Below are 18,533 nucleotides of genomic sequence, written 5' to 3' on the forward strand. Positions count from 1 at the left end.
GTAGTTTCCAGGCTTATCACACATACAATATCAACGACTTTTCCTCTTGCTGTGATGAAATGCCCTCACTAAACCAACTGAAGCAAGGGTTTGATGTGGTCCATGAATCATGATGACACATTCTGTCAAGGCTGGAGAATGCCTTCTGAGGGAAGTCGAGGCTGGCTTGTTGTATGGCATCCACAGTCAGGAAGCCATACGTGGTAGGGCCATTTGTTTTCATCTTTCTCTGTGTCTTCAGTTCACAGGAACGGTGCTGTCCACACATAGGATGGGTTCCCTACCATGTTAACCTGAGACAATCCCCCACAACCTAACCTGGGATACATGGTCCTCATAGGAATGTGGAAAAACTTTTCTTCTAACTGATTCTAGATCCAGTCAAGTTGACCAACAGTGATGGCATGTAATGACTAATTGCATAGCTTTCACAGGAATGGTTTCAAAATGTGTTCTCTAAAGGCAAGCATTGTGTGCAGACATGTAGGAGCTGTTCTATGTCATCTGTGCAGGGCACAGATACCCTCTAATCAGCACTTTTTATGTTTAATCTTCTCTGCAGAGTGAAAATGGAAAACAGGCAACTTTGAAATAACACAAGTATCTATCACAGTCTATCAATTGCTCCCAGAGGATGGAACAAAGCCCTTTATACCCTTTGCAATCATATCTAAAACAAATTTTATAATACTCCTCACAGTGGAATCACTGTTGAGTAGCACAATGTTGATCATATGTCCCAGTTGCACTATATGTATGCCCATTTCTTCAGATTTCTTCTTAAATCCTTCCTCAAGGAAAGCCTTTTGTTCCTAAAACAGTGAACATGACAGAGAAGTAAATATTGTCAAGTCATAACATTGTACAACTTACAGTTTCAAAACTTCAGCAAGCAATCCTTAGTGTATTTCTAAAAACTTTCCCTTACCATGAAGAAGATGCACCAAAGTGAGACCTACACATTTTGAGGGAGCAGAGCTGAAACTTCACTAATCTTCATCCACCATGTTTGCTTCAGCTGTGATGGTAGCAGAGTTGTGAACATGAAAAAATGCTCATGGCCACAAAATTGCCACTGGCCTGACTGTAGAGAGCTCAACCCACAGAGACTCTGTGACAACTCTATCATGCAGACAGTGGCAACTCATTGGATGATGCAGAAGCCAATTATAATTTCACTTGGAGGAGGACAAAGGGAATCATTGCAATGTCCTGTGCTTCTTCAAGGAGGCTGTCTTTCTTGGGGACAGCTACAGAACCTGCAGAAGCTGCTGGTTCATCGTGCCTTTCAGACTGAACATTTCCTTCAGTTTAATATCAAAATAGATCATACTGGGGAAGTTGGGGTGGGCAGGCAGAGTTGCGGGGGACCATCATGTGCTGATGATCTGGACAACCCAGACCAGTTGCTGGCATTATTATACTGTCTGGTTGGGAAGTTTGTTTAGTGAAACCTCACAAGGTCATTTTTAAATATTCCAAGTCTGTAAGCCAAACCACTGTAGTCATTAAAACCCTGAAGGAGCAAAAGAAAACCTGATGTCTCCGGAGTCTACATAAAGAGCAAAATTCGAAGTCTACATGAACCATAACACAGAATGTGGAGAGACTCTTATTATGATGGTGATCCTCCCATGAACTGGTTGACAACTCTCTCCTAAAGCCTGGGGTACAAGAACCACCAGGAGGATCAGGAGCCCCACCTTCATTAGCTTCTCCAGCATCACTTTATGGTCTTTGATGAGCTGCTCTCTCTCCTGCTCCATCTTCCTTCTCAGCTGCTCTAGGTTTTCCTTGTGACTTTTCTCTTGAGCCTCCATATACTCCTGCTGCTCCTTCTGCTTCTGTCTTAGCAGCTCCTGCTCCTTCTCNGCNGCCTCCTTCNGGGCGCGCTCCTCTGCCCCAGGAAGATTCCAGGAGAGAAGAAAGTGATAGGTTAAGTAAAATGTCAACATTCCAGAACCCAGAGAGCAATTCATATCTCCAAGTGAACATAGGAAACCAGACTCAACTCTGGTCCACACTTGGGGCTGCTTGTGGACGTTGTACATCGTGGTGCGGAGCCTAGTGCGCACCACGATGTACAACGTCCACAAGCAGTGGAACTCTCAATGATGGCCTGTGACTGCAGAAAACTCTGGAAGACTTCACTTGCCTGCAGGACCAAGAGGGAGCAAAGAACCCTGATAAATCCTGAGAGAGTATCCNTGAGATTCAACNGANTCCTCACTGTGCCTCATTGTTAAATGTCACAGTGAATCATGTACATGGCCCAAGCTCTTCAGTGGCCCTGGATACTTCCTGATCTGTGGTTCCCTCCAGTCACCTCTGCTAGAGACNCCTGCCTCCACTCAGATGCAGCCTGTATGTGTCATGGGGAGCTGTGCATGCTGCAACCTATGATGACCTCAGATATTGTATCCCAGTGTAAACTACTGCATGATTGTGTAGGAGTCACAATCTTCTGCTCTTGCTGGGTGTATTCATAGGCAAGTCACTTTACCAAGCTTTGTGGTAGAGATGTGTGACTATGCACAGTAGTGGGGGCATTGCTCAGTGCATTTAAATAACTAAAGAAAGGTTTAAAGAAAGTACTTACAATGGTATCACTGGCAATAAGAGTAATATTTTAGCTATGGTATTGCACTCACTACTCCACAGATAGACCATCCTGACAGACTTATAGAGTTATCACTCAGGATGCTTTGTGAGATTATTTCTTAGAATTCATACTAAAATGGAGCCATTTTGAACCAAGACCTGGCTTTGGTCACCAACACCAACACAAACATAAAACTAGAGATGTCAGGCTATCTTCATGTTTTCTCATTCCTCTTAAGCAGTGTTGTGTGTTCATGTTTTATGACATGCCCTTCCCTCTGTGCTAAGCTTCCATGCTCCCTGCTCCTCATCGTCCCCATGTTCCCATGTTCCCTGCTCATCTTCACCCCATTCTCAGCCTAGGTATGTTCGCTGCTCCTCACCTTCACCCCATTCCTGTGGTCCCTGTTCGTCAACATTACCACATTCCTCTGCTCCCTGTTCCTCATTTTCACCCCATTCCCATGCTTCCTGCTCCTCAGTTTCTCCCCATTCCTGTGCTCCCTGCTACTCACTTTCACCCTTTCCCTTTCTCCCTGCTCTTCACCTTCGCCACATTCCTGTGCTCATGTATCATCACACTCACCCCACTCCTGTGATCCTTTTTCAGCACTTTCAACCCATTCCCATGCTCACTGCTCTTTACCTTCACCCCATTCCGTGCTCCCTGCTCCTCACCTTCACCCCATTCCTGTGCTCCCTGCTCCTCACCTTCACCCCTTTCCTGGGAACCTGCCAGTACTCATGCTCAATCCTCTCCCTCATGTCCATGTAGAGCCTATGTCCACCAGGAACAGAAAATGTTGAGATATTTTCCATGAAATCCTTTGAAAGTCGATCCAGTTCTTCCTGGCAGTATTTATCAGATGCGTCATCATTCTTCAATAGGAAAATCCCTTTCTTCTCACCTATTAATTCCTACAAGGGAAGTGTACAGAGATCTGACACAATTGAAGGAACAGAAGTGATAAAATTCCAGAAACATCATAGAAGAGCCAAACCATTTCCCATGAGAAAGCATTCCAGTGTAAATAGAACTCACGGGAATGTGAAGTGCTAAAACCTGAACTCAGATGCTCAAAAACCTGTGGAAGACAACACTAAATGCATTTGCTTTCCTGGTCTTCAAGACCTTCTGTAAAGAGATGGGGCTACATCCTACCATCTCTGGATCCTTACAGGTATCACGTCCTGGAATTCTATCTTCAAGGACACAATGATATAGCAAGAAGCAATAGAAGAACAGTGGGCTGTAGTGAGATTCCAGTGAGAAACAGTGTCTTAGAAACACAAGAATATAGCAAACTCAAGGATGCACTATAGATGTCCTGGACAGGATCACAATCCACAAACATTAACTGGGTAAAGGACTTAGGACACTATATACTCATTATTCCATCTGGTAGACATTACTAGACTGAAAGCACCTGAACTTTGGGGGAAGGAACATGTGATCATAACTATATTCATCATGATACACTGAAGCACATATCTTTGAATAATAAATGCACCTATGGCCAATGAGGCTCACCAACACTACAATCTTGAAGGGATAGAGCCATGACAGTTAATGCCATCAATAGATTACCACCAGCTTCTTCAGGAATTGCTGATTTTCGTCCTTGAAGGAATTCTCCATGAAGACAGCCATGGCTTCCTTCTCACAGGATGCGTGCACATCCAGCAGCTCCCGGAGCGTGTCTGTGGGAAGCCTCAGTCGCTGGGCCATCTGCTCACTGTAGTGGTCNGCTGCCTTCTGCACAGCTACTGAGTTCTCATGCTGGGCCAGAGCTGTCACAGCATCATCCAGACAAGGCACTGCTCCTCTGTTGATGGCATCCACATAGGTTGTCACCAGAATCCCCAGTCCTTTGTGAATCAGGAGTTTTAAGGGATAAATAATAGGTTATAAGTGACTGGGACCCAAGACGTTAAAACTGTATTTCTAAATCTCTCATAACTCATGTGCACTAATAAACACACACACACACACACACACACACACACACACACACCAACACCGTTAGCAAGCTATCAGATTCTTTTTCCTGTTGTCTCTTTATTTCTTAAAAAAAAAATCCATCTTCCCCTAATAAATTCAATTGTCTATGAAAATATAATTTTGCCTTTAATACTTTGAAGGAAAACAAATGCATGAAATAACAAGGAAAGGTGAATCACATTATTTCTGTGGCTAATTCTAAAAAGTATAGGTTTGTTTAAATACTAGTATTTATATTAGAACTATTTAAATATCCAAATTACATTTCACATTTGTCATTCCAAAACGTAACATACAAGACATCCCCTTTAAAAATTAAAATATCAGCATTAGTGATTTAAACACTAATTCTATGATAGACTTAGTACCCTTTCACTGGTGATTTTATTATCATTTGAGAATTCTATACCAGTATGCAGCATCTGTAGATACTAATGATGTCGTCTCCATTTTATAGATTTCTAATCTAGTTATATCTACATTTTAGAGTTGGGATACATGCATACCACAATTGTATATATAATTTTTAAAACATACATGTTAATAAGTTCAACATATACTACTCTATCAGAAGTGTGATTTAAAAATAAAAAAACAAAGAAACTCACCATTCCCAGTGACCTTAACTCCCTCTCTGAGGGTCTTGATCTTGGCATAAGTGAAGATGTAAGAAACAAAAGCTTTTGTTTTTTCCCGGAATTTAGGATCCAGTTGGTCTTCTGAGATAGTCTCAAGTTTTTGTAGGAGTTCTATGTCACCAGTTGGCTGGTCATAGACAAAACACTTCCGGTTAGGAAAGAAACATCTGATGCATTCCCTGGCCGAATTGCATGCTTGGATTCTGGGATTATCCCCTAGTGTCCAAGAAAACAGAAAACAACAGGAGTTGTTTTAGCATAGAAAACAGATGAAGGAGGACCTGGTCTATGTGAAATGTTCTGCACTTACAGACTCTTTACCATATCCTGCAACACTTCTTTGCATGTCAAAGGTATAACAATTTTGTACTTGGTAGAAGCCTGATGAAATATTTCAGGAATTATTTGATTTCAGTGGAGAAGCATATGGTTGAAATCCACAGACTCGAACATGGGGTCAAGCATACTGTAGCTGTGTATCCTATTCACTGAATACAAGAGGCTAAAAGTGATTTCTGGCCAAATCACTCCTTGTAGAACAAGAGTTGTGGGACAAAAAAAAGGCACAAATAATGGGTAATCAAGTATTAAAAATAGCAACATTGGTAAATCTAAGATTGATTCCATGGTTACTGATGAAGAACTACTTTATGGCTAAACAGAACTCATTTTTGTAAAAGTCAAATATATACTCATAGAAAGTAAAAGCGAGGAGAGGAGGAGGGGCTATGGACACATGTAGGATACATAAGTCTAGACAGCTAATGAGTAACATTAAGACAGAACTTCATGAAACTGTCTATGTATGTGCTTTGTTTGTATGTATTGTGTATGTACGCATATCTGCTTGTGTGGGATGCATGTGTAAAGAGTCATTCTCCACCTTATTGGCTAAGGGTCTCTCAGGTGAAGTGGAACTCTCTGATACAGTCAGTCTGGCTACCCATCATGCTCCAGAGCTTTCCTGTGTCCTCGCCCTGTGCACTGGATTGAAGGTCGACTATCATACCCAACTAGCATTGAAGTAATTCTGGAGATCTCACCTCCAGTCCTCACTCTTGGGTGACAGTGCTTTAATCACAGAGTCACCACCTGGCCCATATATTTGAGATTTTTCCTGAATCAATTTTAGTCTTTAACAGAAAGTTACCAATGTGAGGTGATAGATGTATCATTTGCTCCACTGAGCAGCCATTGCTTTACTACCTACATGTGTTGTATAGTATCCAGTTACAAAGCACAAGTTCAACAAGGAAATGTTTTCTGAAAATTGTATACACTGCTGTTAACCTTTTTCATCAAAAATTATGAGGATCTCCATGAGTTTGAGGCTACCCTGTTCTACATAGTGTATTCCAAGCTAGCAAAGTCTACACTGTCAGATTGTGTCTTCCAAAACTGAAAGAAAAAGAGGAAGGAAAGGAGGAAGGAAGAAAAGAAGGAAGGGAGGGAGGAAGGGAGGGAGGGAGGGAGAGGGAGGGAAAGCTAGTAGTTTCTGTCACACATCTTTAATCCTGATACATAGGAGGAAGAGGCAAGAGATATGCTGTGATCACCAGGCCAGCCCATCTGCTCTACATAGCAATTACCGACTAGCTAGGGCTACACAGAGACATCCTGTTTAAAATTAAACAATAGTTGAAGATCATATGTAAATTTTAAGACTGTGCCTACTCTAGAAATGCTCCAGGATGAATAATTGCACTGATTTCATGGGCTGGTCTCTACCTGTGGAGCAATGGGCTATGCACAGACTGCTTGGTCTCCTTTTGAGCTGAGTTCTTGAACCCCAATAAGACCCAGGGGTGGTAATTTTCACCTACATGGGACAGAAGGTGTTCCCCCATGTCTCCTGGACCCCTGGCTCCTGTCAAAGTTACTGCCCCCACAGCCCCCACAAGAGAGGCTCGTGGCTTTCAGTCACATAGACAATGTCGCAAGCTTTTGGCCTTCTGGCTAGACTCCTCCCAGTTACCTAGCAACAGCAAGATAACAAGCCCACTATAAGAGGGGCTGCTTGGCCCCACCTCGCTCTCTCTCTCTTCTTGTCCTCTCTCTCTTACACTCTAAGCTTTTACCTCTCTCTAAGCCTTCACCTTTCTTACTCTCTAGCTCTCTTTTCTCTCTTTCCCTTCCCCTTTCTCTCCTCTTGGCCATGGCCGTTCTCTCTCTCTTTCTACTTTCACTCATTTCCCCTGCCTTTCTCCAATAAAGCTCCAAAACCATAGACTGTCTCTGTTCATCAGGCTCACTGTGCTTGGACGATGGGATAGGCTTTCTTCTAACAAGCCATGCCTAATCTCTATCAGAAGGCCTTCTTGTGCTCCAGCCACAGACCGGACTGAGGACTCTTGCCTGCATGGGAACCACCCAGTGCTCCTTCTTTCCCCCTGCCCTCTCTTCTTGTATCTCGGGGGCCCCTATTCTGTTCTCAGCTCCTCCACTGTATCCAGCGTAAGATGCTGGAGACTGAGAACCTGGTACTGGGGGCTGCCCCTCTTCCACCCCCTGCCATGTGGGATCAGTGGCTTCACACAGCCAGATGCTAACTCAGGGCTGCATGGAAAGCTTCCAGCAGTCCTCCCGTACCTGCCTGCCCAGAGCACCAGAACTCTGGCCGGATGCTGGCACTCTCTCCTGCTCACCTTTTCCCTACACCCACAGCCCCGCATCTGCCAACTACATGTCCAATGTTTAGAGAAAGCAGACAGAAAATGAGAGCAGTGAGCATCCCAGAATTGGTGTGACTCACAAGGCTCCATCAGCTTCACACTGGGGCTGACAATGCTCATGCAAATGGTTTCCACACCATGAATATAACTGATCCTGACACTGTAGCATGAATAAAAATGGGTAGCCATGACAGTCAAATAGACTCAGGAAAAACTATAATGACTATGGAGAAGGCATAACCTGAGAAGACATATGTGTCACAGCTGCTTTTGCAGAAAACATAATCAAGCCAGCATTAGTAACCTGTGTTCCTCCATAAGGAGAATGATGTATATCTTTGTGAAATATTATTTAAGATGGGCTACATACAATAAATTCATGAATAAGAATTAGGTAGCAAACAGTTTCTTGAAGGAAAGCAGACACAGAAACAGACAATCCAAATGTCTGGACTTCGGGATGCATTCATTGACTCTACATGCTAAAGTATGAACTGAAAAGAATGTCACCTTGAATAACTGCTGTGCTATGGGCTCCACTCTCCCCAAATGTATTTTTAACACCACTTCCCAAATGTTATCAGCCAATGACCTATAAGCACTTCTACAGACATCCATCCCATTGGGAATAGGAAGGACTCCACTGAGCATGGGAGCCACTGAGCAGATGGCACTCCTCCTGATCTCCCACCCTCCCCAGCCCTCCCACCCCAGCCCTCCCTCCCCAGCCCTCCCACCCCAACCCTCCCTGTACCTGGGATCAGCTTCAGGGCATTCTCCAGGTACCCATCACTTGTGATTTCTTCCCCATTTAACTTCAGCTCCAGCATGAAATCCCGAACAGTCCAGACAAAGTCTGGAAAGAAACTCACAAACTCTGTGGAATTTTTTATTCCATGGGGATTTGGGGAAGACTTTGCTCTGATCATCTCAGTGAGTTCTGTGACATAACTGGCACTTGGCTAAGGAAAAGGGACATCATTATTATGTCATGCTCTCATGATTCTCTTATTAAAATAATCATTCTAAAGACTCTGCTTTGCCCCCATCAAAATCCACATAGTGACAAAGAAGGGCAGTGACTCCATATTCATTCCAGAGCACTCAATGAAACATGGCGGCTCCGATCCCAGAAGGATACTGCAGCTGCTCCAGAGCCTGGTGGTTGATGGTGTTCATGCTGTTGTAGATGAAGGTGCTGCTCAGAAGCACNCTGAGGGCAAAGATCCACAAGTCGTTCTTAGGATCACCCTGGAAGACATGTGAAGGAAGAGGGCTGAGAAAATCACTCCTCAGAAGGGACCTGGGCTGGTCCTGTGGCCTTGTTGTTCCAGGTACTCTGGGGGCCAGNGNAGGAGGAGCACAAGACCTATACCTGGTTAAAGAAAGGATGGAAGGTCAGCCTGAGAAACTCAGTGGAATCTATATCACCCTGCACAGAACAAAAACTGCAAGTGGAACAAGGACCTCAAAGTATGATCAGGCACACTGGATTTCATAGGTAAGAGGAGGGGAGAATAACCTTGAACTCACTTGCACAGGAAGACTTTCTTAACAGGACACAGATCACACAGACTCTAAGAACAGCAATAAATAAATAGTGCCTTGTGAAAAGGAAAAGGTCTTTAGCAATTATAGGTGTCCAGAATAGATACACAACTTAAAAACGATAAAACTTGACAGCATCCACTTCTTGGCATCCACAATAGTGTCTGCATTGGGTGACTGTATGTTGGATGGATTTCGAGGTGGGGCAGTCTCTGGATGGCCTTTCCTTCAGTCTCTGCTCCACACATTTTCTCCTTATTTGCTCCCATATTCTGTTCCTCTTTCTAAGCCTGATATACCTGTCTCCTCAGAGTCACTGCCAAAGGCTGACAAATACAGAGGTAGATGCTCATAGCCAACAATGGGACTGAGTATGGTGCCCACAATGGAGGAGGTAGAGAAAGGACTGAAGGAGCTGAAGGGGTTAGCAACCCCATAGGAAGAACAACAATATCAACTTACCAGAACCCCCAGAGCTCCCACACACATGGAGGAACCCATGGCTCTAGCCACATATGTAACAGAGGATGGCTTTGTTAGAAATCAATGGAAGAAGAGGACCTCGGTCTTTAAGGCTCAGTGCCTCAGTGTAGGGTGATGTGAGAGTGGGGAGAAAGAAGTAGGTGGGTGGGTGGGGGAGCAGTGGGGAGGGTGTTTTTTGGTGGGACTGGAATAGGGAATAACATTTGAAATGTATATAAAAATATCCAGTAAAAACTGAATATCAAGAAAATAAGTGAAATAAATATCCCAATGTAAAATTTGTGATACAACTAAACATAGGAGAATTCTCAAATGATATGATGCAGATGGCAAAAGAACACATGAAAGGTGAGCCACTCTGGTGTTCACCTAGGACACAGTCAGCAGAGGTGAGCTGCTTGCTGTTTCCTGAGCTCCACTGTCAGACTGAAATCTCTGCATGTCTCCCTGAGGAGTCCTGTCAGCAGCAGGAACATCCAACTAACTCCCGGCACTACCAGATGGCTACAGCATAAGAACACAACCAGAAGGAGCCAGGACAATATGGCACCACCAGGACCCAGCTATCCTACCAAAACAAGCCCTGGATATCCTAACACCGCCAAAGCACAAGAAGATGACTGCAAACCCAATCTTGAAGAAAACAGAAACAACAGATATAAGCATCACCACCAGAGTGAAGAGATAGAAGAGAAAACTCAGGTATAGAAAATTCAATAGAAGAAGTTGATACATCAAAGGGCCAGATAGTTTCCATGCAGATTTCTACCAAACTTTCAAAGATGATCTAATACCAACAATCCTCAAACTATTCCACAAAATGAAAAGAGAAGGAACAATGCCAGACTCATTTTATGAGATTCCCATCACCCTGATACCTAAAACACACAAAGACTCAACAAAGTAAGAATTTCAGACCAATTTCTCCTACTATCATTAATGGAAAAATAATCAACAAAACACTTGAAAACTGAATCCAAGAGCACATCAAAAAATGTCATCCACCATGGTCAAGTAGACTTCATCCCACAGATGCAGGGATGGTTCAACATATAAAACTCCATCAATGAAACACACCACATAAACAAACAAAAAGAAAAAATATTAACATGCTACAAACAGCCTTTTATAAAACCCAACATCGCCGCATGATAAAAGTCTTGGAGATATTAGGGGTACAAGGCTAATACATAAACACAATAAAGACAATATACAGCAAGCCAATAGCCAACATCAAACTAAATGAAGACAAACTTAAAGCAATTCTACTAAAATAAGGAACAATACAAGGCTGTCCATTCTCCCATATGTATTCAATATAGTGCTTGGAGTTCTATTTAGAGCAGTAAGATTACTAAAGGAGATCAAGGGGATTCAAACTGAAAAAGAAGATATCAAAAAAATCATTGTCGGGCTGGTGAGATGACTCAGTGGGTAAGAGCACCCGACTGCTCTTCCAAAGGTCCGGAGTTCAAATCCCAGCAACCACATGGTGGCTCATAACCATCTGTAACAAGATCCGACACCCTCTTCTGGAGTGTCTGAAGACAGCTGCAGTGTACTTACATATAATAAATAAATAAATCTTTAAAAAAAAAAAAAGAAAGAAAAAAGAAAAACCCTGTCTCAAAAAGCCAAAGACAAGCTGGGCATGGTGGTGCACGCCTTTAATCCCAGCACTTGGGAGGCAGAGGCAGGTGGATTTCTGAGTTCGAGGCCAGCTTGGTCTACAGAGTGAATTCCAGGACAGCCACAGCTACACAGAGAAACCCTGCCTCGAAAAAAAAAACATTGTCTATAGATGATACATAAGTGGCCCTAAAAATTCCACTAGGAACATACACAGCAGACAAGCACTTTCAGTGAAGTGGATGGGAACAGGGCTAACTACAATAAATCGGTAGCCGTCCTATATACAAATGACAGACTGAGAGAAGAAACAGGAAAACACTACCTTTCACCATAGTCTTGCATGACATAAAATATCTTGGTGTAACTCTAACCAAGCAAGTGAAAGGACTGTATAACAACAGTGTCAAGGCTTTGACAGGAAATTGAAGAAGGTATCAGAAAATAGAAAGACCTCCAATGCTCATGGATTGGTAGGGTTAAGGAAGTGAAAATGGTCATCTTACCAAAAGTGATCTACAGATTCAATGAAGTTCCCATCGACATTCTAACACAGTTCTTCCTAAACCTTTAAAGAGAAATTCTCAAATTCATATAGAAAAACAAAAACCCAAGATAGTGAAAACAGTTCTGTACAGTAAAAGAATTTGTAGAGGTATCACCATTCCTGATTTCAAGCTGTACTACAACACAACAGTAATAAATCCACATGGTATTGCCATAAAAACATATTGATCAGTTGAATAGAATCAAAGACCCAAAAATAAATCCACATACCTACAGACACTTGGTTTTTGACAAGGATTCCAAAAATCATACAATGGATCAAAAGAAAGCATCTTCAAGAAAAGGTACATTTAGAAGAATGCAAATACAGTACAAAACTCAAACCCAAATGGATCAAAGAACTCAACATAAAACAAGATACACTACATCTAATAGAAGTAGGGACAATCCTTAACAAGTTTGTTCAGAAGATAACTTCCTAAGCAGTACACCTATAGCTTATGCAGTAAGACAAACAATCAAAAATACGAAACAGAACCAGAGAGCAATGTTTGCAAACCATATATCTTCCAGGGGACACTCAAACCTATAAAGCCAGCATGCAACCCAACAACAAAACAAATCCAATACACCTAATACACATGAGGAAGAACTTGAACATGTTTCTGAAATGAAAGCACACAAGTGGATGATGAGTTTACGAACAGACAATGAACAGCATTGACCCTCAGGGAACTGAAGTCAAACTGAGAAGGCCACCATCACCATCTTAGGGCAACTGCCACTAAAAAGACAATCGATAACAAGTTTTGATGAAGGGAGTTTAAAAACAGACCCTGTGCACTATTGGACAGAACACCAACTGGTATAAACACTCTGGGGTGCATTAGAACACTTCCTAAAATAATAAAAGTAAAAATCTTTATGATCCAGAGATCCTATTTCTATGCATATTTAATGGTTAATCTTCATTGTTTTCTTGATGGAACTTCACATCAAATCTCTGGGTATTTCTACGAGGGATTGGCTAGATGATTTAGTATGGGGAGACCCATTGTAAAGAAGAGTGTTCCTATTCCATTGGCTGGGTCTCCAGCTGAAGGGAAAGGAGGAAGAGAACTGAGCATAGCTCTCATTCCTCGACTTCACAGTAGTAGAGGATATGTGACCAACTGCCTCATGTTCCTGCTGACTGCCTTGATGGGCTCTTGTAGAATCTCTTAGTAAGAATCACCTGTCAATAAAAAAAGCCTACAGCCAATGAGCTGAGGCAGGAAATAGGAGGTGGGGCATCTGTTAGTGAGAGAGAGAATTCTGGGAAATAGTCAAGGGATTCCCTTGGAAATCTGAGGAGAAAATATATGTTAACCAGCCACTTAGCTGATCTAAATAGCTAGAATAAGGGGAGATTCCTCTGGGGATGCTGAGGAGAGGGACAGAGACAAGCAGAGGTAAGGCCAGCCATGTAGCTGAATGCAGGTTAAAATAANAGGGATAATAAATTAAGAGCAAGATGGACAACAAGCTTTGGCTTGTGACCAGCATTTATTAAATACTTAGTCTCAGACTTGTTACTTCTGGGAGTTAAGTGGCTATGAGAAAAAAAACTTGTATTGTTTTATATAGGCTGTATCTCTGGAACACAACACAAGCCCTTTCTCCCGTAGATTGTTTTGGTTTAGTTGTTGTTGTTGTTGTTGTTGTTGTTGTTGTTGTTGTAACTCGTGGTGGTGGTGGTGGTGGTGGTGGCAGCGGCGGTGGTGGTAGTTCTTTTTCAGCTCTCAAGGTCTAAACCACCAACCAATGAGTATACATAGAGGGACCCATGGCTCCAGCTGCATACATAGCAGAGGATGGCCTTGTCTGACATCAATGGGAGGGGGAAGGGAAGCCTTTGGTCCTGTGAAGGCTAAATGACTACCCTCGAGAAGGAATGCCAATGCCACAGGTAGGAGTGGGTGGGTGGGTGGGAGGGCACCCTCATAGAAGCAGGGGGAGAGGGAATGGGATAATGGGTTTGCGGAGGGGAAACCAGGAAGGGTTTTATATTTGAAATTTAAATAAATAAAATAACTAATAAAATAAATTAAATGCCCTCCCTATGGATGGTTGATAAGTTTTCCCACTTAAAAAAAAAAAGGTAAGTCTGACGGTTGTTCAGATGACTCAGTGGTAAGAATACGTGCTGCTCTTCCAAAGGACTGGAGTTTGGTTCCCGATATCCATGTCAGGCAGCTTGTAACTTTCTGAAACTCTAGTTGTGACCTCTGATCCAAAAGATGTCTGTACTCACATGCATAAACCACGGGTAGGAAGACACACTACACATAAGAAAAATAACAAAAATATATCTTTCAAAAATTTAAGCTCATAAACCCCAACCCCAAAATGTACCCTTGGTATCTCAGGAGACAGGCCAGAAGCCATTCTTCACCCACTGAGATGGGCAGATGCCGCCCACCTTCTCAGCAGAGCATCCTTACACCTAACTGCTCCTAGTAGACGTGGCTCTGTGCTGCCTGGGTCACCTCTCAAAACAGAAGGCCTTGTTCCTCTAGCAGTGGGTATTGGCTGGTAACAATACTCACAAGCCAGCACTTCAAATGACAAAGGCTTCCAGAAAAGACTCCAGGAATAGAGAGGCAACAGGGAAGGAGACCCAGCATCCTTGACCCAACACAGACTAGGTCAGAAGTTCCAGCCACAGCTCTCCTTCTGGAGATTGACAGATCAGACACTGGCCATTGTTGGCTCTTGCCTCTCTCCCTACTAATTCTTTCCAGTTATTAGACTATATCAGAGTACACAGGTTGGCTTATCAGTGAAACTAGAAGAGTTCTTGGAAAGAAGAACCTTTGTTTTGTTCATTAAAATCTAACTACTATGCCTGGAACCCAGGAATTTTAACAGTTGAATAAACTTCTATTAGAATCAAATCATTCACCCAAATAGCAAGAAATAAAAGCATGTTCTGCCTATTAAGATACACGTAACTTTATCTGAGAGTGAAGTCTAAATAGAGCACTGTTTATGTCACTTGTGAATTCAGTCAGAATTCACACATAGATCATAATTAGATAACAAGGGCTCAGAAGGGCCAGCCCGAGCCTCATCCTACCTTTTCCACATCCCCCAGGCCCTCGGTGTCCAGGAGGACCAGGGTGTGCTCTGGCTTGGTGGGGTGTGGCACACACCACATCCAGATGCCCTTGGTCTGAGACTGNACNGTGGAGCCCAGAGGGAAGCCTGAAGGGAAGAGAGGAGGATGAAAGTCAGGATGGAGNGTCCTGCACAGGTAGCCNTGTGTNCTAAAACCCCAGTGCCCAGATGCCAGCATTATTGTGAGGGATTCTGAAGGTTTTAGGAGTTGGAGCCCAGTGGAGGATGCAGGTAACTAGAGAAGGGATTTTGAAGGTTATAACTCAGTCTCCAGTCCCTTCCTCAGTTTCTGCCTGCCTCTTCCATGAAGCCAGTCCCAAGATCAATGGACCAAGAACTATGGAGTAAAATCGAAGTCAAGATAAATGCCTCCTCATTAAGGTTTCTTCTTGAGTGTTTTGGACACAGCCTTGAAAAAGTACAAAGAGGGAGCTATGCCTGTGAAGATCGGATGTAAGCAGCAGAATGGAGGGAGTGTTGTGAGTACCTCAGCACTTGAAATGATGCCCCATCTCCCCTCAAGAAGATCTTTCTTTATAAGTCATCGATTCCAAGCTATAAGCAACATTTAATTGGAGAATGAAGCCAAACAAGGGCTCCAGGTGGCAACTGCATGGAGTGTTTGGAGCAGGCATGGTTGTACACCCCTGCAATCCCTATAGGTAGGACACACACGGGAGGGTTGCAGGTGGTTTGAAAGCCACTAGGAACCCATGGCTGGAGCAAAGTCCACCAACAAGAATTCTAAATGAAAAGAGAGAAAGAAAGAAAGAAAGAAAGAAAGAAAGAAAGAAAGAAAGAAAGAAAGAAAGAAAGAAAGAAAGAGAGAGAAAGACAGAGAGAGAATGGAAGAAAGAAAGAAAGAAAGAAAGAAAGAAAGAAAGAAAGAAAGAAAGAAAGAAAGAGAAGGAAGGAAGAAAATAAAATAGAAAAAAACAACAACAAAAATAAACAAAAATGAAGCAAACAAACAAACAACAACTACATAAAACCCAAAGGTACTTTTTGCAAATGTTGAGGAAATGGCATGGGCTCCAAGAGAGACACGAAAAAAAAATAGAAAAAGGAAATAGCTACGATAGTTTTTGCATTCAGAATGATTAAATACAGAAGTGTGCAGCTATAAAAGGATATAAAGTCCCTTTTAATGTTTTTTCAAGGCTTATTTATTTCTAAATAAATTATTCTTAAGATTTACTTATTTCATTTTATGAATATGAGAATTTAGCCTGCATGTATGTAAGTGCAACGTGTGCATGCCTGGTGCCCATTGAAGTCAAAGAAAGAACATCGGTTCCTCTCAGGCTGCAGTTACTAAGAAAATTAAGTCACCATGTGGGTGCCAATAGACAAAGTTTGCCTGCATGAGCAACCATCTCTCCAGTCCTACCTATCAGAGATCTTTAAAGTCTTAAGTAATCAAAGACTTTTCTATCCTGAAGGAAATATCCTATTGAGAAAGGAGAACCTGCTGCAGGTGACAGGGGACTGAGGCTCAGAATTGCATTGTTAAGGGCATCAGAAAAGGCCTCATCTTGAGCACTCAGAAGGGAGATTTTCTTTAACAGGATGGAAGGGAAGAGCACAGGAGAGATTAGTGTGGAGCAGTAATGAAGGGACTCAATTTAGCATGAGAGGGTGGTTTGCTGAAAGGAGTTTCAATGTCCTTTGTTATAACTGGGAATAAGAATTAAGGAAATATGACAAAGACAGTCAAACCTTTGGCTGGTATGCAGCTTGCCACTCACCTTGGTTCTGTCCCGCCAGACAGTTCATCAAATAGGACTTCCCTGTACGATACAATCCAACAATAGCCACGACTACCACTGGCTGAGAAATCTTGTCCAGAATCTCTATGGCTTCCTGGTTCACCGACAGCTGNTCATTGTGNTTTTCCACAAGACAAATGGGAGCCATTTGTGGTTGGGTCATAGCAACCTGCCAACGTAGATGAATCTGTGATAGGAGAAAGGGTGTAAAGTCATTCTCTGCCTCACTTTCACCCAATGGCTCAGCGGCTAGGACCAATCGGTAGGTGACCTTTGTAGGTTTCCTGTTGGCAGTGTGTAGCCTCAAATGGCAGTCTGTAACCTTGCATCTGCAGTATGGAGGGCCTCCTTCTCTTCATTATTCTTCCAAGTTCTAAAGAAGCTTTGGTAACACATGGGCTGCTCTCATCTATAAAGTTTTCATTCAGTGCAATAAAATCTTCTCCATAGTGATCTCCATCAGGGCAACCCAGCAAACAACTGGCAAACGTCAGACTCGTGGGCTCTAAGCCCTCCATATCTCCATGACTCGTGGGCTCTAAGCCCTCCGTATCTCCATGAATAGATTTGAGAAAGATGGAGTGTACAAACTGGGAAGTACCAGGGTGAAAGGTGAAGTGTCTCTATCCCCAGGAGGGAATGTCAATCAGGCTATATTAGGGAAACATTGGATGCAAAATGAAGAAATTTTTCATTACACAATTTCTGTTTTGCCAGGCTGGGGGACATGGCATAAAGGCTATAGTCACCTGATCAAGTGTAATTTGGCTTCTTAGAGCTTACTGAGGCTGAGGCTTGATTTGGGCTAANATATATATTATTTGAAATTGCTTGCTTAGTTTTGCGTAGGGTTTCAGTTTAAGAAGGAATGAGGTTATGTTAAGAGCTACTTGGTTTTGTTGCTCAATAATTCTTCAGACCCAGTNTTCATCATAACCTGGCTTTGAAAAACATTGAGGAAGTGCCAATCGAACTGCAAGGCATCACTTCATACCCACCAGGACAGCTACCACGCCACGCAAAAACATATGTGTGACCCGGAATTTAAACCTCACAGGAAAAAGTCTGACTTCTGCAGCTAAGAACAGAGAATATTACCTCAGGGGAAACAGTCCTGGCTTCNGAGAAAATGGACAGTTACATTTGGTCTAACAGCTCTTCTTTGATTTCAACACAAACAAACTAGCAAACAAGGACTTGGATGGACCTTTGAGCTGTATTGATCATGGCAGCCGCGTTCACGATAACCACAATGTGGAAACAGCCCAGCCTCCCACCAAAAGATCACTAACAGATGTATACATTAACATAGTCTGACAGCACATGCAGTAGAGTATTACTCAGCCAGAGAAGGGAATAAAACTAACTACTGTACACTACCTTGTAGACCCTCATAGACTTAAAGCCAGCCACAGACCCCTGCAGACCAGACAACACATAACCTGCATCCCCTGCCCTGCCCTCAATCCCAGATGAGCATGAGGAATTTATACCAAGGACAGAGAACATGTACAATCCCCAGAAG

General features: G+C 42.8%; 1 protein-coding gene across 1 annotated transcript in view; it reads right to left on the bottom strand.

Moving 5' to 3' along the window:
- Nucleotides 1–448: 448 nt before the first annotated feature.
- LOC110314869 (guanylate-binding protein 6-like) overlaps nt 449–18,533 on the bottom strand; it is a 19,170-nt gene continuing 1,085 nt past the window's right edge. The window contains 12 exon segments of the mRNA XM_029534654.1: nt 449–812; nt 1,704–1,981; nt 2,086–2,155; nt 3,313–3,519; nt 4,190–4,470; nt 5,212–5,457; nt 8,668–8,864; nt 9,055–9,164; nt 15,199–15,240; nt 15,242–15,326; nt 16,959–16,987; nt 16,989–17,195. Of these exon segments, the coding sequence (XP_029390514.1) occupies nt 618–812; nt 1,704–1,981; nt 2,086–2,155; nt 3,313–3,519; nt 4,190–4,470; nt 5,212–5,457; nt 8,668–8,864; nt 9,055–9,164; nt 15,199–15,240; nt 15,242–15,326; nt 16,959–16,987; nt 16,989–17,171 (1,923 nt within the window). The 5' untranslated portion in view covers nt 17,172–17,195 and the 3' untranslated portion in view covers nt 449–617.

Source organism: Mus pahari, unplaced genomic scaffold, assembly GCF_900095145.1.
Source record: "Mus pahari unplaced genomic scaffold, PAHARI_EIJ_v1.1 scaffold_9374_1, whole genome shotgun sequence".
Classification (NCBI taxonomy): domain Eukaryota; kingdom Metazoa; phylum Chordata; class Mammalia; order Rodentia; family Muridae; genus Mus; species Mus pahari.